Raw genomic sequence first — 25048 nt, forward strand, 5'->3', positions numbered from 1 at the left:
ACCTTAAATGGTATGCTTTGCTTGTCGTTATGTGTACTTGAATGTTTGACACCTAAAATAAATGGTGTCTTTGTTTAAAGGCATGTGAATTTGTTGGTGAATTTGTTTGAAAGCATGGATATATTGTGATGTATGACCAGCACTGCACAACTCTTTCTGTGCCTTAGCGCACAGTCAGATTTGAACTTCCACAGTTGATGACTTGCGCTCTGAACACTCTCATCACACTGGTGTGATCATACACTTTAGGGACCAGCCAAGGCTGATTACACTGCAGGAAAAGGTTTAACTTTTTAAAGCAGTGGTTCTCAATCTGTGCGGCGCGGGCTTCCTCCTAGTGGTACGTAGAGGAATCGCCAAATAATGAAATAAACAATTAACACTTTTAATCCTTTGATGCGTACTATAATATCGATGTGATCAGCATGTAATCACAACGCTGTGCTTAGAATGTTTATTTTAGTACAATGTGTCGTAAGCTGCTAAAAATCATTTTCCGAAGTTTAAGAATTGATCCTGAAGCGTGATTTGACTGACATGAAAAGTGGCCAATTACAGTCGGCCTTGTCTAGTTTTGCATGAAAAGTAAGGGCGGGACAAAGGCTGTCTGTGTTGCAGAGACAGAAAAAAACAACTTAAAAACAAATGTTTTGTTGGAATAATGCTTCTTGGATGTTTTCACTATAGAGATGTCTAGCAGAGTAATTAAATCGCGAACATATTTCCTGCCTATTTAATGACCTACATACACGTTTCGCTCTCTGACAGCGAGTCGTCTCGCCTCTGAGGTATTGCGCAATAACTCGTTTCTGCAAATGTGGCGAGTGCTTTATTTTAACACGAAAGTGCAATTATGTACGCAAATCACTAAAACAGAAATGCAAGCTCTTAAATAGGCTTTTTCAAATGAACTGCAAGACCTCTCATGATCGCGTATGTGCTCAGATTGAATACATTCGTGACCTCTATTAAAGTAGACATTATTTATCTTTGCTCCTTGACTAAATTTAGTCAAAAGTATTCAAAGTTATCAAGAATTTAGAATTAGATTGATGCATGATCGATGACAATGCTAATGTTCTTCTTATTTGGCTATATTGTGAAATGAAACTTACTTTTAGGAAAGGTGGAACTTTTTTATTTCTTTACGAGAACAGAATTATGCTGGAAATGTTTCTGGATGAGGTATTTGTGTGATTTATACATAAACCTTTAATTAAAGGTAAAAAGTGTCTCCATGGCCTTAAAGATTATGTGTTAGTTATACCAGCCCAGTGCTATTGAAAAAGATTAATTGTCATGAAAGGAAAAATCGACCATACTTCCTTTGTTAGTGCAAATTCCTATACATGTAGCTTTGGGATTTAAGCAATTAAAACATTCAATCAGGTTTACACTTAAAAGTGATTTCATAATGAAAATCTGATTTTTTTATAAAGTGACATATTTTAGTATTATTTACTACAATTTGTGTTATTTTAGCAGTGTAATAGTATTTTTACTTGAGTACAAAAAAGATTGTGAAACATTTAGTGCAGGTTTATTATATTATTAATATATGATTAATAAATATTATTATTAATGGTTTTTATTTGTATCAATTCCTATGCAATGTTTTATGGTTTGCTAAGAATACATTTCAGGTCTTCAATACATAGCATGTCAGTCTTGAAAATAAAAAATAGGTGGTGGAAAAAGTGCTTAAAATTCCATGATTTTTATTAGGCTGTGCCTGTATGAACCCTGTCAAATGTACATTTAACATATATTTCAAGATTTGTTAGAAAGTGTATGAATATGACATATAGCCTACATTTATGAGGTCCAAGCAACATTTACAGGTTTTGATGAATAGGCTACTATGAATACTTTAGATTTGAATACAGCAGTTTTCATTTTACTTTTTTTTTTTTAACCTGCAAGCACAGTTACAGTATGTTCAGACTATTTAAAATGTTTAAAGTGACTGACAATAATACATATTCTTAATAATATGAATTAATCAGCCTCGTTTTTTAAACTGTGCACAGCTGTAGCTGCTTAATTAGGCATACAATGCTATTTTTTAATAATGGTCATTATGGTGGTACTTGGAGAGACAATTTTTTGTGGTACTTGGTGAAAAAAGTTTGAGAACCACTGTTTTAGAGAATACATGTCTAAATTAGGGGTGAGAATCACAGGTTAACTCATGATACGATATTATCACAATATTGTGCCCCTGATATTGATTTATCACGATAATATTGATTATGCAATATATAAATATATCACAATACTGTATCGTCCCTAGTCTAAATACATCTCTATGACGAGTATAATTATAATTTTGCTTATATTTTATCTACTGTACATCACAACTTGGGAGCAAACTAGGTTACTGTGATTGCATAAAGATACCTTGCTCACTCCCTCTAGATAAAATAAACCTCTCCATTATTTCAGTTGAGAAGTATAACAAGGCATTTTTCAATTTGACATATTAACAAATGGTTTGTTTATTATTAAATTATGCTATATTTTTTGTATTTGCTGTTTCATTATTATGTTTAATGTCATCCAATCTCCATCCAGCCCATAATAAACCTAACCATCCGTATTCATATATGCTGAAAATGATTGCATACGTCAAGCTAATCACAGAATGACACAAATGCGAAAAGCCCTTCTGGCTCTTATGTGGGCGTGCAATGGTTCAGAACTGAAAAATAGCCTAGTGAGTATTGGCAAACGTATATATATATATATATATATATATATATATATATATATATATATATATATATATATATATATATATATATATATATATATTTGCTCTTTAAACATCCTCATTTACTCTCCGGTGAGTCACTTGAAGTCGTTTTCATCCTTCTGTGTCTCTTCATTGTTTTTTTTTCACCTCCCCTCCCCCGTTTCCCCTTCATTCACACCCACTCAGACTCTTTCTCCATTCTTCCCTTCTCTCCATCTTTAATCTGCAACATGGTCATGGTTTCACTTACTGTTCAGCACAAACACACACACACACACCCGGGTAACTCTGTCTCATCGAGCAGTTCTAAAATCACCAACAGCACAATAAACTCAGGCTCCTGGATCTTATGAATGAGAAATGAGCTTGTGGATTATTTGAGATGTGCAGGTATGCTGAGAGTGAGACCTGCTCTTTTTATCGGCGTCGCATTCAATATTAACTACACTTGCTCTTTGAAGCGCCCAGCAAAAGCAGAGCTGAGACAGTCAGATCTGTTGACTGCGCGGAACAGCGATTAGTGCATGGGACCTAATACATTAACTCACATATGAAAGACACCTTGCTTTATGTTTAATAGTTTGGGGTTAGTAAGATTGTTCTCAAGTCTCTTATGCTCTTAGAGAATGCATTATTTTGAATAAAAAACAGCAATAGTGCAATGTTACAATAATTTAAAAGAAGTGTTCTCAAATTCTCAATTTAAAAGTCTATATGCAAATTTTCATCAGTCAATGGTATGTTAAGGTCAAAACTAAATTTAAATAAACATTTACATACTTAAATAGGATATTAAAAAAGTAAATGCCTTTTCTATTTACAAATATATTAGGAATAATATATACTCACCGGCCACTTTATTAGGTAAACCTTACTAGTACTGAGTTGAAACCACTTTTGCCTTCAGAACTGCCTTAATTCTTCGTGACATAGATTAAACAAGGTGCTGGAAATATTCCTCAGAGATTTTGTTCCATATTGCCATGGCACATCACGTAGTTGCTGCAGATTTGTCAGCTGCACATCCATGATGCAAATCTCTCGTTTTACCACATTCCAAAGATGCTCTGTTGGATTGAGATCTGGTGACTGCGGAGGCCATTTGAGTACAGTGAACTCATTGTCATGTTCAAGAAACCAGTCTGAGATGATTCGTGCTTTATGACATGGTGCATTATCCTGCTGCAAATAGCCATCAAAAGATGGATACACTGTGGTCATGATGGACATGTTGGTCAGGATGGACATAGTCAGCAACAATACTCAGGTAGGCTGTGGCGTTGTCACAATGCTCAGTTGGTACTAATGGGCCCAAAGTGTTCCCGGCAAATATCTCCCACTCCATTACACCACCGCCTTTCTATCATGTAGGATCAGTCAGGTTATTATCCTCTTATCTCTGTCATCAACAAGGCATTTGCTCCCACAGAACTACTGCTCACTGTATATTATCTCTTTTTTGGACCATTCTCCTTAAACCTTAGAGATGGTTTTGCATGAAAATCCCAGTAGATCAGCAGTTTCTGAAATTCTCAGACCAGCCCGTCTGGCACCAACAACCATGCCACGTTCAAAGTCACTTAAATCCTCATTCTTCCCCATTATGATGCTCAGTTTAAAAAGCAGCAGATCACCTTGACCATGTCCACATGCCTAAATGCATTTGAGTTTCTGCCAAGTGACTGGCTGATTAGAAATTTGCATTAACAAGCAGTTGGTCAGGTGTACCTTATAAAGTGACAAGTGAGTTTTTGTGCAAAAGTGTCAAAATGACAAGAGACACTCATAATCAATCATAACAGTTTTCTAGTGAATTGGAACAAAATAAATGCAAAATCCTGTCCAATCATCTCTAAAATCTTACATTGTCTTTGCCAACTTCTCTTTCTAAAAACCGACATCTCCACTTTTTTAAATGCTCACTGTGGTAAGTGTCGCCTGACTACAGTAAATGTCACTGACTGGATGTCATGACAAAATCATAAAAAAGTATGTGTATTTGTATTTGATCTCACATGAAAACAGTATAAACTGGTTGTTCGATGTAATGAGACACTGAGGGACAATCATACAAAAGAGGGATTGGCGACTCCTATCAAAGCATTAAATTTTCAACGGTTTGGGTTCACCCTAAATATGGTTAAATAAATCAGTAATTTTAATTGATAAATCCATAAAATTGTTACATCTACTGTGCTATGAAGGTGAAAATGAAGAACGTTTGGAAATTCTATCAGATTTAAACCAATACCAAATAATTACAATATATCCAGATAAATTTGTATTTTAGTAATTTATTAGCAATAATAATAATAATGCATAACTCGTTACATTTATATAGACCTTTTCTAGACACTCAAAGCGCTATACACATTTTTAGGGGGGAATCTCCTCATCCACCACTAGTGTTCAGCATTCACCTGGTTGAGAGGAGACAGAGTGATGAAGCAAATTATGATGTTGGGGTGGCTCTTTTTCATAAAACCACAGAAAGTCAAGACCTTAGCTTAACATCAGCACTCACTTAGCAGTATAGAGTCCCCATCAATATACTGGGGCATTAGGATCCACACAGACTGCAGGTTGAGTGCCCCCTACTGGTCTCACAAACACCACTTCCAGTAGCAATCTAGCTTTCCCATGTGCCCTCCATCTAGGTAATGACCAGGCACAGCCCTGCTTAGCTACAGTGGGCGACCATGTGAGAGTAGCAGAGAGATAGTTGCCGGCAGAAAGCTAGCTAATAATAGTAGTGGCATCCATTGAACTGCAATGAAACTGAATCAAAATACACAATTCAAACCCCAAACTAGTTAAATCATAAAACACACATTTTACTGCCCTGCCAATGCAATTACAATATATATATATATATATATTTCTTATGATAATAAAGTCATAATTATTACATAGAATTAGAGATTGTAATTAGTCATTTAATGTTGTTGTTATAGTTGATGCTGTTATTACATTTTATTTAAGCTGCTCTAAGGTCTGGGTGGCTGTTTTCTTTTTTTTCGTCTTGGAAAAAGTTTATCCTCATGAGAATGAATCAGTGAAGCTAATTTGTAATTGGAGGGCAGCAGTGATCAAACCACATGGCTGAGACGTCTCTGTTTTACACAAACTCCACAGTTCTGCATCCTCGCTTTTACTACACACACACACACACACACACACACACACACACACACACACACACACACACACACAAACTCTCAACAAAATATCAGACTTTGTGCTTCAGGTATATACACAAGCAAAAAGACAGTCTGTCATCCGCCTTATCTGCTGTGTGTAGTATCTCCAGGGAGGTCGCTGAGCTTGTTGTTGTGTTCAGTTTTCACGCCCGAGGAGAGCTGGAGCTGCTGAACTGTGCTTGACAAGGTCAGGTCTTGTCTCCTCTTGTACACTATACACTCTGCATATACCTTAGTCTGCACTGAGGAAAGACAATCTAGAGCTGCAACATCAACTAGGAATTTTTTTAAAACGCAGGAGCCACTGAGGGAAACATATCAACAATGTTGTTGTTTCCAGTCAGAAGTGACCACTACTTCTATTTAGAACACACTCTTAACCTAGATATTGGATTTAGGCACTCAGCTTTCTCACACATTTGAGCTACTGTCGTCTCATTATGTGCTTTTCTGTGGAAAGGTGTGAGATTATTTTCTCACATTCTTATATTGAAGATGACATCCAAGTAACATACAGTATGAATCAGAATAAAATAAAGAAGTGAGGTTTTTTTGGTTGCCCACACGGAATCTGCGTGCACAGAAATCCACAGATTTCTACAGATTTTTTGCCCATTTTTGAGTCTATTTATTTAGTTGTGTAAAGTCTGTAAATTTCTATTAAGTCAGCTTTTAAATTAATTTAATTAATATGGTTGTCATATAATATTAATAGTAAAATTTAAATGTTTTACTATTAAAAAGATTTATTTACAATTTGGTTTGTAAAGTCTTTTAAATTTTATGAGAGATTTGTTTACCAAATAAGTGGATCTAATTGGATAAGCTTTGTAAACATTAAATAAAAGTTAAAAATGTATTATAATTTAGTTTTTTTTTTGTTTTTTAGTTTTTAGTAATGATACTCTTAAAATCATTCCACATAATCCGTAGATTTTTATAAAATTCTCTGCAGAAATAGCAAAAAATGTCCACAGTTTCTGTCTGGAAGTGAAGTTTCATGATGTAAGGAACAGTGTTGTACACACGCACTGAAGACATCCATTAGCCTACATATTTAATTTAGTTTGTCAAGCACAAAGATTTTCTTCAAAACTTTACATCCAAACATAACTCCATTCCTATTCAATTCCTATTGCCTTATATTTTTTATAATATATTTTGTAACATTTCAATCCTTTAATTTGTTTATATGTAAAGATATTTGTTTATTGCTGTTCATTCTGTGTGTATTAAGCAATGTGTAAGCTTTTGAATTCACATACGTGTAAAACTAACACGCTCTGCGCTGGACGTTAGACCTGCTTTTAGGTGGTCAATAGCATGGTCTATTTCAGTTCCTCAAAATAGCAACATGCCAACAATGCACCTTAACACACCTCCTTATTAAACCGAAACACCCATGAGTCCACAAAGTAGCGCAAATGGATTTGCTATTTAAACAATGTGGCACAAACGTGAAATTTAGAGTTGCACTGGTCTGAAAATAGCAACAAATTGCACCAAACACATCTGGCACCTCATTGCACCGGGTGTATGATAGGGCCAATAGTTGTTTCTTTGTGGAAAAAACTATTTTGTAAAAAATTTGCACAAGTCACACAAACTATGCATTAAATAATTCAGCTTTATTTACAGTTTTAAATTTAGACAAACAGATATATATGAAGATATTCACACTACTTATATTTAAAAGCAAAGCAAGTTTAAAACTTAGGGCTTCTGGTACCTAGAAAAGCAAAGTCGAGTAAAGGAGGCTGAGCCTTCTCATTTATGGCTCCTAAACTCTGGAATAGCCTTCGTGATAATGTCTGAGGCTCAGACACATTCTCCAAATTCAAAACTAGAATTTACTTTTTAGTAAAGCATACACCCAGGGCATCACTTAGCGTTATGGTACATGAAGGTGCTCCACGCAGGTTTCTGCATCTTGTTTATATACACTATGAACTATTCTCTATATCCACCTGGGGATACTCATCCCGAGGCCCTCAGACTATGCAGCGCCACAGATTTGATCCAAGACCAGCGACGAAATGATCCCAATGTTTTTCATGTCCTGGACCAGGCCATATCCTGAGCAGCTCTTGTGATGGTCATAGAGGAGCGGAGAGCATGAGACTGATTCCTGTGATGCTCAAGGGACAGATGAGTCTTTGCTGAGTTCCATTTTTCAAGCCTCCGGTGCCTAGACTGCAGCTCTGCACAAGACGTTTGGCCAGAAGAGAATTGGTCATGCCCAACTGAGCCTGGTTTCTCTCAAGGTTTTTTAATTCTTCACTTTCGTCAATTGGTAAAGTTTTTTCCTCGCTGGTGTCACCGCTGACTTGCATGGTTCAGGATCTGTAGAGCTGCGCATTGATGGATTTGCTCTTCAGTGTTTGGACTCTCAGTAGTGATTATTAAACCACACTGAACTGACCTAAACTGATCTGAACTCAAAGAGTGAAAACTGAACTACACTGTTTTAATTTACTATGATCTTGTGAATCTGCTTTGACACAATCGTAAAAGTGCTATACAAATAAAGATGAATTTAATTTATTTGAAAATTTTAATTTATTTGTTCTATTACTGGCCAATTTTAGATATAAACGGATGAACGGACAGAGAGATAAATTGAGATCAAAATCCTTAAATATGTATTTGAAGGGGAAAAAGATTGCCTTATCCAAGTTCTATATGTTTTTGCTGTGGTGACTTAAAGTTGAAATAATTTAATGTGTGGTCAGGATCAAATATCATCCAATGAACTCAGATACTGACAAACAACAAAAATACAACATACAACAAATACAGTCTAATCAATCAGTCACGATTAAAATCTGCCAGCTGGACAAAAGTCTGAGCTTGTGTTTTCTTTGTGCTTTCATCTAATATTCACTGTAACATCTACAAAGGGCTTACCGTTAAAAGACTCAATATCAACAATGAAAGTAGATTAATGAAACCCTGATACTGCCTTTGTCACAGCAAAAGGAGAATTCCACCATCTTCTTAAGGACACAATCACAGTCAGTTCAAATCTGTGAAGTTTTATGCAAATCCTACCAAAGAAGTGAGGAATGTATAAAAAGAAATATCAAGGACTTTGAGGGCCAGCCCTTTTCATCAGACTCTACACACAGCCTGGTGAACAAGCACTCACACCAGCTAGCAGAAGATAAGCTGATGAGTCATAGCCGACCTCAGAAACACGGCCTTCACACAACCCCAGCATTATGTAGAGGAGACTTTAAAATATGGTTACACATACTGTGGCTCAATAAGAGAGAGAGCAGGATTTTTCAGCTGAGCATAATTATTATGTGTTATTTTTCTTAGTGTTTCCTAATGAACATTACGGCCTTTCACATTGCACATGACCTTGGGTAGTCATTGTTCTGCAAAGAAAATGTTCACATTTGTAATTTAAAGTAGGATTGGTTCTGCTTAGCAACCAAATGGCCAATCATGAGCTCTTTATTCACATGCTTTTCACATTGCACCCCATGTTTTCATCACCCAAATCACTACTTTTAGCCCAAAATAAATTTTTTTACAACACTTTATATGCCAGGTTAGTACAACAGAAGCGTTTGCATAGTTTCTAAAAATATTGGCAGAAGCACACTCTTTTAGTCGTGTAACTGTCTTTCTGCAAACTCAATTAGCTCCTGCTTCAGAGTAGGGCTTATATCACCACAACTAACAACACCATTACTAGGGATGTAAGGGGCCAATTTTGTCACACACAATGTAGTTTTTATCTTCAATTCGCTACTTGTTTTTTTATTGTTTTGCAATGTACACATGCTTGATGGACATGTGTGACAACGGCATATATTTTTTATATGTCATTTTACACACAGTGCAGCTCATCAATGTTAGTTTCACTGCAGTGGACCAATAAGAAGAGCATGGAGGCGGGGCAACCGCTGCAAGCTTCTGTTTGGCGCTACCGGTGGTTGTGTCCGGGTACTCTCGTGCTTTATTCTGTGCTAATTTTCAAACCATTAAAATGGTTCAAGTGACTTAATTCCGATTTCTTTCTCTTATGTGGCACAGATCAGATGTGGCCCATGTACAAGCAGGAAAAAATCACATGGATTTTGATTTACTCAAGTCACATTCAGGCCTTGTTCATATGTGGAAATTTTTCCGATTCGAATTGACCCTTCGTTAAGCGACACCAAAAAACCACCACCCACCAATCATGGCTTAGCAACCGTAGTTACGCGCAGGGGTTCTGTCAAGCTTTCGAGTGAGGGAAACAGGCCAATATTATGAGCACTGCTCCGTTTAAGCCTTCGCAATATTAACGTAATCATACTAATAGCGAATAGGTCATGAGTTATTGATTCGGAAAATATGAATCTGTGAATCTGTTGCTAACTTTACTCAACTTTATATTTCTATCTGTTTCAAACTACGAATATTTGAAATTACAAATCAACAGAACAAAACAGAGATGTGATCACAAACTGAGCACTTGCAATCAATATACTTTACCCGCTGCTGTTTTGCAGTCATTTATGAAGAGCACACAAACATACTGACAGTTATAGGAAACTTACTGTACATTGTTATGGGTCAATGATGCTACTATTCAGCACAAACCCATCAGTTTTCCCTTTCTGGCTATTTTTTCTATGAATGCATTATGAAGAAGCAAGGTCCATGCCTGTTTCCTCGTTGGTTAGTAACGCTATATTTCATTGCACATCAATCAGTAGAGAAATAACGGTTTATTCGTTATTATAAGACTATTTTAAATGTCACCTATCCTGCTGTGCATGAGCTAAGCTGTTGAATTTTCAGCGTATGAGGCAGCTAGGCTAAGCTAGCTTCAATTTTGATTGACTTATTCTCTAATCAGTTGCGAATTATGTCGTGAATTTACCACTGTAATGCATATTGCAGTCCTTTTTTTGTCTGGCTTTCTCGGATATCTCACCTGTTCACCAAAAATGACTAATTATATCCCTGGGAATGTCTGACACCGGCGCATACACGTTGTAGATGTGTCAGGCACGAAAGCTTGACAGGCGTAGGAACAGTAACTAAGGAGGAATTTAGCGAATTTAGTCAATTGCACACACCGATTTTGTATTGTTTTGTTTTGTAGCAGACCTTGTTGTAATGAGCTAGTAGAGATTCCCGCCCATCACTGTTTAATTGACAGAGACAACAAAACTAAAGAGGGCGGTAAACAGCAGTGGGAGTGGCGTAGCTCGTAAAGCGCATGGCAACATGTTTTGACACGATCGATCATAAACCCGGTTCAAATCCAGCGTCTGATGAACTCATTCTTCCCCACCCCCCACCCACTACCCCCCACTGCATATCAAATTTTGCCTACTCTTTATCACGAGGAAAACAAGTAGGAATCATTAATAGGTGTGTGTATTATGAAATACTCAGATTCATAGAACTGAACTGGATTGGAGAGGTGTTATACCCAAATCATATACATTATAAGTTTGTAAAAGTTATACAGTAAATATACCATTAAATATAAATTTTAGTACTGCTTCAGTGAACCTGAACAAGTATATTAAAATCCATAAATTTCCACTAGTTGTATTGGTATATATGTATTTTTCAAAGTGTGCTTTAAATGCTTTAAAAATAAGTTAAATCTTGTAAACTAGAAATATATGTACTGTATATCATTTATTTTTTAAAAATGTGGACAATACATTATAGATTTATTTAAAAAAAAATTACATTAATCTCATTTTTTAATTCAACTATAGGGGTGTGGCCAAGTAGGAGGGCTACAAGACATTGTGCCCAGGGGCCTCTGAATTCTTAATCTGGGCCTGAGCACAAGTGTTTAAGCATGTTAAAAGCAGAAATGGAGACGTTAAATATCAGCTGTCAGTCAGCGCCTGCTCTTTTTTTCCTGGCCATTGCGTCTTTGCCATGTGGAGTGTAAATAGAGGTGGGATAAGGTCACTTGTAAAAGATGATGTAAACAGGTCAGAAAAAAAAATCAGATACTGTCACAAAAACAGAATTGACCATCAAGATCTGCAATGTAAATGGAGGCTTAGAAAAAAAGATTTGTTTGGTGTGAATAAGACTTTAGTGTAAAGGGGCAGGGCTTCGTCTTTAAAAGGCAGCCCCAAATGCAAATTCACTGTCAGTTAACCTGGTAAGCGAACGAGCTACTGTGGTGCCGTAAGCAATTTGTAACCTTTCTGTGTATAATAGCGTGGTTGTACATATATCGATTGTTTGTTTGCTGTGTATTTGGTCGTTTATTTTTAGTTATTTTGTTACTCTGCTGGGATTTTGGGTTATTTTTGTTTTTACTACAGTAAACTGTAAATAAACCATCCCTTTGCATGTTACATCAGCGAGTAGTGTCAATGTTTTTTTGGAGGTTTTCTTGCTTTCCCATACATTAAGAACTCACTACAAGCATTCTTGGTACGTCAACCCTACATCATTAATCGAGATAAAACAATTATTACGTCGTGTCCCACTGCCGGTCCAGCAGTTTACATTCGCCTTTGATTTGTGCTTGGTGAACAGTGGTGAAGCTATCACCTTCATAGCTAATCACAGGCATATGTGCTGAGAATGTAAATACAATGGCCAATCAGCAAAAGCTTAAGAACCTGTGCAACAGCTTGCAAATGTTAGTGGGAAATTAATGTTTTTATAATTTCACTCACCGAAGTCAATAATTTTGACAACCTGATACAACATCTCCATTATCATAAAAGCCAAAACTAAACCACAGATTCAAACAGTCTGAAACAGTCATATATTTTGGACAGTAATAAAACACTTCATATTGCGTATAAACAGATATCTCAGTGTTTATGTTAAAAATGTTTAAAACTTGTTTAATATATATATATATATATATATATATATATATATATATATATAGAATATATTATATATTATATTAATATATATATGACACACACACACACACATACATATATATACATATATATATATATATATATATATATATATATATATATATATATATATACACACACACAGTATTTATTTTATTTTATTTTTTGCTTTAGTAGCTCTCATACATTTTACATTATTTAAGTGTTTTTCCAGGGTACTGTGAATATTTTGTTTAATGGATGAACATTAATTCTGTTAATACATTTATTCTATGCTAAAAACTACATACACAAGTGTGACTACAACCTACAAAACATGTGCATAATCTTTTTTTTCCCCGAGATAAATTTAGGATCTTTTGCATTATATTTTTATTCATAGATTGCCCAGTATAGTTACTTTTGTTGTTGCAAAACATTTGTTAAAAAATAATTGAAGATTAATATGCCTATATGTAAAATTATATGCTCAATAAAAAATAAAAAAAATTTATGAACAAAACTGTTAAACAGCATAAATTCTGTATTAAAGAAAATAAAGAAATAAAGAAAATAAATCTCAATGCATACAATTTTTAGAAAGTATTTGATTGTTTTAGTACTAAATGTACAATTTTTTACAAAGAAAACACTGGGTATTACATTAAAAGACCAGAGAAAGACTCCTAATATTTACATGGCATATTTTTGAATTGGAACGTGTCTCTCTTGTTTACCTGTGATCCGATCAAGCAAAATGTGTCTTATACCATGTAAACAGGGCAGCATCAGTTAAGTTTAGTTTGCCGTCTCCTTCTGTCTTATCTGTGTAGTCATGCTTGCCTTTCTCATAGTAATCTTCATAAACTACCCTACATAAAGTGCGCAATAGCCTTGGCTGAAACAGCCATGCTTTCAAGCATGTATTGACAAAAATAGACTGACTGCATCAAAAAGGAGCTCAAATTACACAATGACAAGAACTAATATAGATCACGCCACCAAACACCTAACCACGAAATTGACAAGCCTAATTTAAAAATGTAAGGAGTAGAAAGTACAGATATTTGTGTAAAATGTAACAAGTAAAAGTAAAAAGTTGTCAGAAAAAAAGCAGTGAATTAAAGTACTGATACCAGAAAAATCTACAATAACGTAAGTACAGTAACAAAGTATTTGTACTAAATCACTTCCCATCTCTCGTAGACACCATCTCATTTTTAAACTTTTAATCCAGTAAATTCCTTCAGGATAAACAGTAAGCAATATGTAATAAGAGGATGCACAACAGGTAACAATTTACCATAACAGTGCATGAATAATGATGAACTAATATGTAAACTAAACTTTACTTCATTATGAACCAATGATGTTAAGGCATGCGCTAATCATGAACAAACTTTAACTACAACATGACTCAAATCAGTTATTTACATCATGTGTAAATAAGAAAGAGTAATTACTTGTTAGTAAATGTTTGTTAATTAATGTATTTATTGACACTTTAATTTTAGCTAAATGAAATAAACGCATGACCTGTTAATGTATCATTGGTTCATGATGTTACCCTGTTTTGGACGTTTGTTTACAGTGCGTTTACATTGAAAAACAATTGAAAAGTGTTCTGTCCACATCAAAACAAACTGTTTGAACATCAGAAAGTTATTTCATGATTAGCACATGCCTTAACTCATCCTTAGTTTATAATAAAGTAACGTTTAATTTACATTTTAAAACATTTATCTATTATTATTCTATGTAATCAGCTGCATGCTAAGTTTGTCAATGCAATGATACTGACAGGACAAAACAGGCGAAGTATTAAGATTCATACATATAGACAAAGATTACCAGCCACTTTTCAGTCATTTTATGAAGCATTTCTCTCACTTGCACAACCGAAATTTTAGTTTATCTCAGTTAGGCCTTCACAAAAATAGTTCATTTTCATCCCATTTTTCAGGGGCAAGAGGTTCAGGGAAACTGTGAAGACACTTTTAATGTGTAAAGAGGTGTGATGTGGAAAGGGACATGTGGTGATCATTTTCTAAATGGAAGAGTTTATAATGAACTTCCTAAAAATCTTATGGGAAAATAACTCAAATCTAAAAACATAAATCAATGTCAACATTATAGATGTGTCTCTGTCTTTCCATTAAAAATTTAAGGTACATTTTGTACAGCATTTAAAAGGTTAACCCGCCCGCGAGAGCAACAAGTATAGAGAATACAAAAAATTACATAGGTAATAGTTTGTCATATAAGCCATCTGATGCATTACAATCACGATTATGCTGATATATTTTTTAATTATATTAGGTTTTTTAAATTATTTTATTAATATTCATGTTTACTATTTATTCAATGTACTTCAAATTCATTTGGGGTTAAATAATTTTGGCTATATTTTTTTGGACTATATGAACAGCTTTTATAAATTATATTATTCAGCCCATAATAAAAATCTGATGTATGGCTATATATGCAAATGACATATATGACAAGTTCATATTTGGATTTCACACATATAAAATATGTTTTATATGTCAAAATATTGTAAAAATGTCTGTTACATGTAATTTTTTTAACCATAATTACAAATATGTACAGTACGTATATGATCAAATATATTAGCAATATTTTTTATTTGTTTTCATATATTACATGTTATATATTTAAACATATGTACATATTTGTATGGTGCCATTTTTACAATAAATGTTGCATATATGACATGTGAAATAACACTTGTATGTTATACATGTAATTTTCATATTGCCATATATTTCTCTAAATTATATGAAGTGATGATCATTGCAGCTAATCTGTGTCGGATGTAATCAGTTTAAAAAGAAACTACTGTAGTTGCAGCAATTAAATGACTTATCCTCTAAAAAAGTTAAAATATTTTTTAGGTAATTTAATTACAGTTACTTACAATATACCTGCCTTAAATATTTTAAGTATTTAACAGTAAAAATAAATACAAAGAAGCAGAGTAATTGTGTGTGTGTGTGTGTGTGTGTGTGTGTGTGTGTGTGTGTGTGTGTGTGTGTGTGTGTGTGTGTGTGTGTGTGTGTGTGTGTGTGTGTGTGTGTGTGTGTGTGTGTGTGTGTGTGTGTGTGTGTGTGTGTGCGTGCGTGCGTGCGTGTGTGTGCGTTTTAGATCAGCCATATATTTTACTAAATATTTCTATTTTCATCTAAAGGTTAAATGTATCAAGATGATTGCACATGCATAAGGATTAACTCATGAATTATAAAAATAATTATTAACAATTAATTAATGATGATATATAGCATAGTAAACTTAAAGAAGCAAATTGCTGATATATACAAATATATTTTGAACTTTTCTTAAGTATTAAATTATCCATAAAGTTAAAAGCCTCTTTGAATCAAATTTAAAGAATAAAGGAGCTTATTATCTATGTATTTATATTCACGAGGACTTTATGTAGTACTGACTCAAAAAGTTGTTTTACATAATGAGTAATTAGTTGTTAAATTTTTTTTGTACAATGAATTAGAAATTGTAATTTAAATACAGATTTAATTATGTAATTAGTAATTAATTACCTATTTTAAAGTAACTTACCCAATACTTATTTAGTAACTTAATTATTTTATATTTCAGTTTTATTTTCTGCCAGTCCTTTTGACAACCCATATATACAGTTGAAGTCAGAAAAGACTTTTATTAGCCCCCTTAAGACAATTATTAGCCCCCTTTTTAAAATATTTCCCAAGTGATATTTAACAGAGCAAGGAAATTTTCACAGTATGTCTGACAATATTTTTTCTTCAGGAGAAAGTCTTATTTGTTTTATTTCAGCTAGGATAACTTGCCTAATTACCCTAACCTGCCTAGTTAACCTAATTAACATAGTTAAGCCTTCAAATGTCACTTTAATCTGTATAGAAGTGTCTTGAAAAATATCTAGTAAAATATTATTTACTGTCATCATGGCAAAGATAAAAAAAAACAGTTATTAGAAATGAGTTATTAAAAATATTATGTTTAGAAATGTGTTAAGAAAATCTTCTCTTACTTAAACAGAAATTGTGAAAAAAATAAACAGGTGGGCTATTAATTCAGAGAGGCTTAATAATTCTGTATATATAGTTAAGCATATTAATTAAGAAATATCTCATTTATGATGTAATTATTTATGTAATTTTCAATTTTGCATATTTACGGCACTGAGATTTCCATGTATGATGACGCAATGCTATATTATGAAGAAGGGAAAGTGCTAAAACAGCATCATCCCAAAGTGTGAACAGGCATCCGTGAGCGGTGTTAAATTGTGATGCAGCAGGCCTCTCCAGGCAAGATGTGCGTTAAAGAGAGGGCCACATATAGTTCAGATGTTTCATTAATGAATGTTGAGCTCAGGAAGAGAATGATGCATCACCCACAACACCGGCACTAGTCGATGAGGACCAGAAAACAGACTATCCTCTCTCTATGTTGGGGTCAATCTTACAGCTCACATATCTTTCCTAGATCCATCTCTTGCTTTTTTGACCTGTACAAAAGGTGTTTTAAAAGGTACTTAATATGGAAATCTTTTTTTATGTGTTTATATTGTGTTAGGTGCTAAAATCGTGTGCTTGGTTCATCTACCAATGCAGAAAATCTGAAAATAGACATTCCAGTAACTTTGTTTAGTAGGGATCTAATGATTAACTCTATATGACTCATAATATTGATCTCACGATACAATTTCTTAAACGATTTTCTTTTTAGGAAAATAAAATTAGTCAAATTAGAAATAAACAAGTGCCCTTTTAATTTTATTTTAAACGCTGCACATTTCTTTATAAAATTTAATAAAATAAAAAATAAAAAAAATAAACTAAAAACTAAAAAACTGTGTTGCATTTTTTAGACTAACTCCACATTAAAAAAAGGCATTCAGATAAATTCTTTAAAGGGGTGGTCGAGTTTATTTTTAAGGCTTGGTTGTGTTTATGGGGTGTAAAGCAATGTATGCTCATGCTTCACTTGTATCACATTATTTTTTCATCTATCTTACTTTAATTATATACTGCTACTCAACTAACATGAAAATTACTGTCATATTTCCTAGTTCCTCCGAAAGCCTGATTGGTCAACTAACACAATGTGCTGTAATTCACGGATCGGCTCCATCTCACCAGGAAGCGTCTCTGCTAAAACATTGCACCACTTCTGGCCACGCCCCTTTGCTTTGCAGGGTGTATGCTTGCAATCTGAAGGGTTTATGACATCATTAACCCATATGTATTTTTTTGTAGTCCCCAAGCATAATTCGCTGTAGGCTTTGCTAAGCTAACTCTGTAAAAGCCAATGTTTCCCTTTGTATTGAACTTTGAGCAAATTACATTCAGAGATAAGTGTTGCACGATATTGGAGAAATCTAACTATATATATTGCGATATGTATACAATTTCACTAAATGAGCTGAATAACTATATGCAAAGAATTTATCCTTTTAGACTGATTGGGATGATTCTGTAAGGTCCTGCATCTGCATAAAATATAAGAAGCTATTTACAAACATAGATAAATTCAATAAAGGAAAATATACAAATTAAATAAACTGCATTTTAATATTTTTTAAGAAGTCTAACTGTATTCAGCTATACAGTAATTGAATCAAATGTAAAATAATGCTGCATAATCATTGTTAATTTGTCAAAGATACAAATGGTACAATTTCCTATGCCTGAATGCTTTTAAAACCTTCACAGTCACAAGCTTCAAAAACCACTTGCAAAATTATAAATTATAGGCCAGACTCAACATTGCATACAGTTGAAGTCAGATTTATTAGCCACCCTGAATTATTAGCCCTCTGTTTATTTTTTCCCCAATTTCTGTTTAACGGAGAGATTTTTAACACATTTCTAAACATAATAGTTTTAATAACTCATTTCTAAAAACGAATTTCTTTTATCTCTGCCATGATAACAGTACATAATATTTTACTAGATATTTTTCAAGACACTTTCAGACACTATTCAGCTTAAAGTGACATTTAAAGGCTTAACTGGGTTAATTAGGTTAACTAGGCAGCATAGGGTAATTAGGCAAGTTATTGTATAACGATGGTTTGTTCTGTAGACTATCAAAATATAAAGCTTAAAGGAGCTAATCATTTTGACCTTAAAATGTATTTCAAAAAACTAAAAATTGCTTTTATTTTACCCTAAATAAAGCAAATAAACTTTCTCTAGAAGGAAAAATGTTTTCAGACATACTGTGAAAATTCCCTTGCTCTGTTTAACATAATTTGGGAAATAATTTAAAAAGAAAAAAGAAATCAAAGGGGGACTAATAATTCAGACTTCATTTATATGCTCGTAATGTGATTATTGTAAATGATCACATTGCGATTTCGATGCTAAAATGATATTTTGTGCAGCCCTAACACTAATAAAATAAAATAAGTAAATAAATATGATGAATGTCGTCACTGTGTTGAATTTAATTTCTGAAGGAAACATGCTAAAGAATTATGGCAGTGTTTTATATATTTGCGCAAAATACATTTCATGCTGGACTGTTTTACCAATGAGAGTTTAACATTGTTTCTGAAGGACGAATCAATGCAATATCAGAATTTAGTGCTTAAGTGTCAACATGCTGTGTGGCTAATGTGGCTAAAGTTACCACTGTATCTGACTCTATACACAGAGGCCAGAGATATGTTGTTATATGAATCTTGAGAAAGCTCATCGCCAGTTCATAAACACACATTTATTGTGCACTGCTTTGTTTCCAGTAAGGACTTGTTCATGCTTTTATCACCAGCAGGGTGGATTACTGAAATGGACTCTTCACGGGTCTTCCCAAAAATACAGTCAGATAGTTTTAGCTCATCCAGAATGTTGCGGCCAAGATTCTGTCAGTACCAGAAAATCAGAGCACATCACAACCATCCTCAGGTCTTTACACTGGCTCTCAGTTACATTCAGTATAGATTTTAAAGTATTTCTTGTCTATAAATCACTAAATGGTCTAGGACCTTAAAACACTTCAGATATGCTCACTGAATACATACCTAACAGATCACTAGATTACTCTTTAAGATTAAGTAAATTATGAATTCCAATAGTTAATTCAATGCAGAGTGAATCCCTCCCAACTACTACACCCCCTGCTACTGGAATTAGCTTCCAGAAACAATTAGATATGCTCCAACATTACGCACATTCAAATCAAGACTGAAAACACGTCTGTTTAGCTGTGCCTTTACAGATCGCACTATTATGTCTTTCTTTTCTCTTTCATTATTTTATAACCTGTTTTAACACATCTTAATCTTTTTTTATGTTTTTTGTTTTTATTTTATTCATACCCGTCTCTTTTATTCCTGTTTATCTTTGCACTTTAGCATTTTGAATTGGAACTGTGTACGAAATGTGCTCTACTTGCCTTGTCTTATAGTGCATGTCTCCACTAACCTGACTCTGGTTTGAGCATGCGAGTATGGCTTTAATACTCTACTGGTCCTATTTGACATTTTGTCTCTGTTAAATTCAACTGTTTTGTTTGTGTCAGAAATAAGGTGTAAAAGCTCTTCCCTATGAATAAAGGTATGAATAAAGCAGCAACTCATTTGCATTTAAATGGACACACACACACACACAAAGTGGCATGTTTTGGTCACACTCAAATAGGAGTTAATTTGACAAGGTATAATAAAGAGACATGTGAGCTATTATTTTGGCAGAAGAGTGGCGCAGTGGGTAGCGATGTCACCTCACAGCAAGAAGTTCGCTGGTTCAAGCCCTAGCTGGGTCAGAAGGCATGTGGAGTTTGCATGTTCTCCCCATGTTTATGTGGGTTTCCTCCGGGTGCTCCGATTTCCCCCACAAGTCCAAACACATGCCCTATAGGTAAATTGGGTAAGCTAAATTGTCTGCATAGTGTATGTGTGTATGTCTTGGTCTTCCAGGTTGAGGGTTAAGAGTTGGGCAAAAGACCCACCTTGTTAAAAATGTGATGTTACGAAACACCAAGAAGGTGCGACTATCAACTTCGATATATACAGCCCCGAGAGCAAGTGAGGTATTTTTAATTCCACGCAAACAGGAAGTTACTACGACTTTTATTTCAATAAATTGATGTAATTCCAACTTAATTAGAATATTGAGTAGGGGTGGGGCTTTTATTTTGCATAGCATTCCCTTATAGCTATCTAACGTAAGACATGGTTGAGAGTACTGTGGCCAAAGCTGTCAAGCTGACATCATCAAAGAAGCACAGCCACTCTAAATGCGGAAGCAAATGGTCAAACTTTGATTGAAGATTACCAAAACAAATGCTTTTCATTGGAGTAGCTCACAGAGACAAATTGCTCACCTTAAAAATTACAAAACTATGCCTTACCGTTAGTTAGCTATGAGGGAATGCAAAAAAAAAGGTCAATTTAGATTTTTCCATGGACTTTAAGCTAATACCTCACAGAAAAGATTGGAAACAAATGAGATTTGAGTTATATCTAATAAAAACAGACACAATACGCAAATACAACACCTTTTAAGACTTAAAGATAAAATTGTCACTGAAAGCAGCCCCTGTTTTTAAGATGTTAGTTCTAGATGTTAAGAATCTGTCCTGAATAAATCCTGAAATTAACCTCCTCTGTATTTAAAACCCTTAAAATGCCTGCACTTAACAGTGAACTCTCTTGCAAAAACGTGCAGAGAGGAGGATATGACATGCCGCATCTGATTTTTTCATCACTAAAAAGAGGAAAGGTTAACATGACTCTTGCTCTCATTGATTGAAAGCAGAATGATTATGAAATTGTGTTCCCAAAAGAATAAACCAATAAACCTAAAGGTGACGCAGCTGGGATTCAAACAAATCGCTTTTATCAAGATTTAAAGTTTAGATGAAAAAAGATCAACCGCTATTTCTTACTCAAAACAGATTGCTTGGTCATTGTGCATTATTTGCATTCCTTCAAGACACTGAGCAAAGCAAAACAATCCTGGTTACTGCAGACTGAAATCGCGAATTGATTGCAGGCCACATTTTACAGTATGTAGAAGATTTGTTTACTATATTTATCTTATTATTCATTCATTCATTCATTCATTCAGTCATTAATTTTCTTTCCAAAGTAGTCCCTTTATTATTCAGGGGTTATTAACTGCCTAACTAACCGGTTATTAACCACAGCAGAATGAACCGCAAACTTATCCAGCACATGTTTTACGCAGCGGATGCCCTTCCAGCCGCAACCCATTATTAGGAAACACCCATACACACTCATTCACACACATACACTACGGACATATTAGCTTAAAATATATCATATTACAGTAAACTTCTCCTAAATCCCCCCCCAAAAAAATTCCATCATCACATTCATTATTACAATTATAATTACAAATTTAAAAGTAGTTTATATTAAAAATTCTAGCTGTATGTTTTATATTGCACTATTTGTTCACAGAAAAAAAACTATTATATATGTTTTATATCTAATATTATGGGGGAACTTAATGTTGTATGTTTAACTGAATATTTTACATAAGTTACGTTGACTTTTATTTGGCCAGAGTGAGAGAGTAAGACAGAGCTGAAAGCTTGTTTATTATAAAAAGTTGTGATTTGGCATTAAATAGAAAATAAAATTAACTTGACCTCAAGAGGGGCGGGGAAAGCTGTTAGGAGGGCAGGGCGCCAAACTAATATCATAGTAGGGGAAACACTGCTAAAGATGAATGTGCATATGCTAAAGATGTGTAATTACATATTGAGTATTAGCAATGGTGCTATCTCAAGATAAAATATATCAGTTATTAGAAATGAGTAATTAAAACTGTTATGTTAAGAAATGTGTTAAAAAATCTTCTCTCCGTTAAACAGAAATTGGTGGAAAAATAAACAGGGGGTGAATAATTCAGGAGGGCTAACAAATCTGACTTCAACTGTATATATTCAACTTAGTAAACATGTAATATATTTAATTTTTTATTTATTTATACATATAATTGATTAATATTCGGGTAAATGCATAATGCCATGGTGCATAAAAACTAAACTCAGTTATTTAATTTTTTTACATAACACTGTTGTATTCAGATGCATTTTTAAAAATTGTATACAGAAAATCCTGATTTATTTTTCTTTATTCTTTCCAGCTTCCTATAAGAGTGCAGCCTTGTATTTCTCCTCTCTGAATTTGGACTGTAAAATGACCCAGACATTTCTGACAGGTCTGATAAGAGAATCACAATGAACACAAACAATATACACCACACACTTTGTAACAGACTCTCAGACTCTCGGAGATGTGTTTAGTACAGCATCATTAAAATACGACTTCAGCGCATCATCTCATCAGTATCTCCAGAAGACTCTGTTGACCTGCTCTGTTGAATAGGCAGGAGCAGTGAATGCGCAGTCTCAGTGCGGAACCAAGCTATCAGTCACACCAGCCAGTGTTGCCAAAGCAGCAAAAAAATGCATCCCATTTCATCAGCTATCCAAAATCAAACCTGTATTAAACGATGCGCGCAGAAACAAGTGCACACGAGACAAAAGACAATAACGCGGATGAACCCTCCCTCACTGGAGAACAAAAAAAAAATCTAACATAGGATATAAACCTTTTTGTCTGCTCATTTTGAATGGTAGCATAAGCCACAGTTGGCACATAATCTCTAGGTAGTCTGCTATGATCTCTCCTCCTGCTCGTTGTAGCAACCAAAAACACAGATCCGCAGGGGGAAATATTACTATGGTGTTATTTTCCAGATGCATTTCAAGGGGTATGCATCAAAGGCGACGTAATTTAATTGATCTCCATCGCGCGGCGCCTAATATTAAAACGAAAGCGCAGATGGTGGAACCACTTTCACCGTGGCAGTGAAAAGCGCTTTTATTTTTTCCTAATGGCATCTCCAGACAATAAATGCATCATCTTACCTGCGCCGTGCGAGAGATCGATGCCAGACTCGCTGAGGATGTTCGGGTCACTTTGAGATCTGCCTCTGTGCAGAAGACATTTGTCTATTCCGTCCGATGTAGCCATGAGGAGCTTGTGTGAGTCAAATAATGAAATCCCTTTCGGAGGCAGCGGAGCCGTCGGTGAGGCGGATGCGTCTAAGAGCATCCAGCAGCAGGCATTGCCGAATTAGAGGAACCCTTTACAGTCACTGTGTGTGTGCATGAGGGAGGGAGACCGAGAGTGTCTGTCATAAGGCTGGGGTATTTGTGTGTGTGTGTGTGTGTGTGTGTGTGTGTGTGTGTGTGTGTGTGTGTGTGTGTGTGTGTGTGTGTGTGTGTGTGTGTACGCGCGCGCGCAGATGCCACCTTTATCCACTCCACAATGACCCACTGACAGGCGAGCATCCGTTCTGAATCACAGGATGCGAGCGCATGACGTTTTACAGCGCCTTCGTAAATGAATCCATTCATTTGGGCTTTTGCAGACCTTCTAGTGGCGTTGATTCGGAGAGAATCAGGGTTTTTGAGATGAATGAATCATGATGACTCGTATTTTCGCCTGCTTAAAGTGAGCATTAAACTGGAAGTAACATATGGAGTATTGCTGTATTTACGCTTATTTTACATGATTGTTTGTCTATTTGAGTGTGTGTGTGTGTGTGTGTGTGTGTGTGTGTGTGTGTGTGTGTGTGTGTGTGTGTGTGTGTGTGTGTTGGTTCTTGTCATTTTAACTAAAAAAAACTTTCTCTTACGACGTTGGCTGACGTTCGTGAGGGCGGGACAACCTGCCAGTCATAAGAAATTGATTTGAAATTGATCGACCAATAGCAATCAATAAATAACAATTAAAAAATAAGTCAAGTATTTTCTCCTCGAGAAATGTTTTTTTACTCAAAAATGTCAAAGCCGGGCTTGAAATGATCGCAACCTTCATGAAACATTCATATTGGATTGACATGAACATTTATTAATTTGTTCGTTCATTCAAGGCGTAGATTCGCTCTTGACATTGGTGGGGCCATGCCTCCCTTGAGCGCATGCATTGTGCAAATTGTTTTTTTGCGCTTTAAAAAACATGAATAATTTACATAATAGTAAAATTACCACTTAATAATACAAATAACAATTAATGAATCACATCCTGTTAAAGTCAATTTACCTGATTGTACTGCAATCTGACTTTGATGAGGTTTGAATGTAGAGATATTTAGAGAGGTGTGTGATGCAATTTATTTTATCCCGAAACTTAATTTTGATTAATTGAACAGCCTTGGTTAATAGTATTATAGTGAACT

General features: G+C 34.7%; 1 protein-coding gene across 2 annotated transcripts in view; it reads right to left on the bottom strand.

Annotated features, from left to right (window-relative positions):
- The window catches only part of phactr3a (phosphatase and actin regulator 3a), a 113658-nt gene extending 89655 nt beyond the window's left edge, over positions 1-24003 (bottom strand). Inside the window, exon 1 of one of the 2 annotated variants that reach the window (XR_015522852.1) lies at positions 23733-24003. Coding sequence is in view for 1 of the 2 variants with exons in the window: in NM_001114411.1 (NP_001107883.1) it covers positions 23733-23838 (106 nt within the window). In the remaining variant the exon portion in view is untranslated. 2 annotated transcript variants of the gene reach the window in all.
- Positions 24004-25048: the final 1045 nt, after the last annotated feature.

The sequence above is a fragment of the Danio rerio genome, chromosome 23, assembly GCF_052040795.2.
Source record: "Danio rerio strain M-AB ecotype USA chromosome 23, GRCz13ab, whole genome shotgun sequence".
Lineage (NCBI taxonomy): Eukaryota > Metazoa > Chordata > Actinopteri > Cypriniformes > Danionidae > Danio > Danio rerio.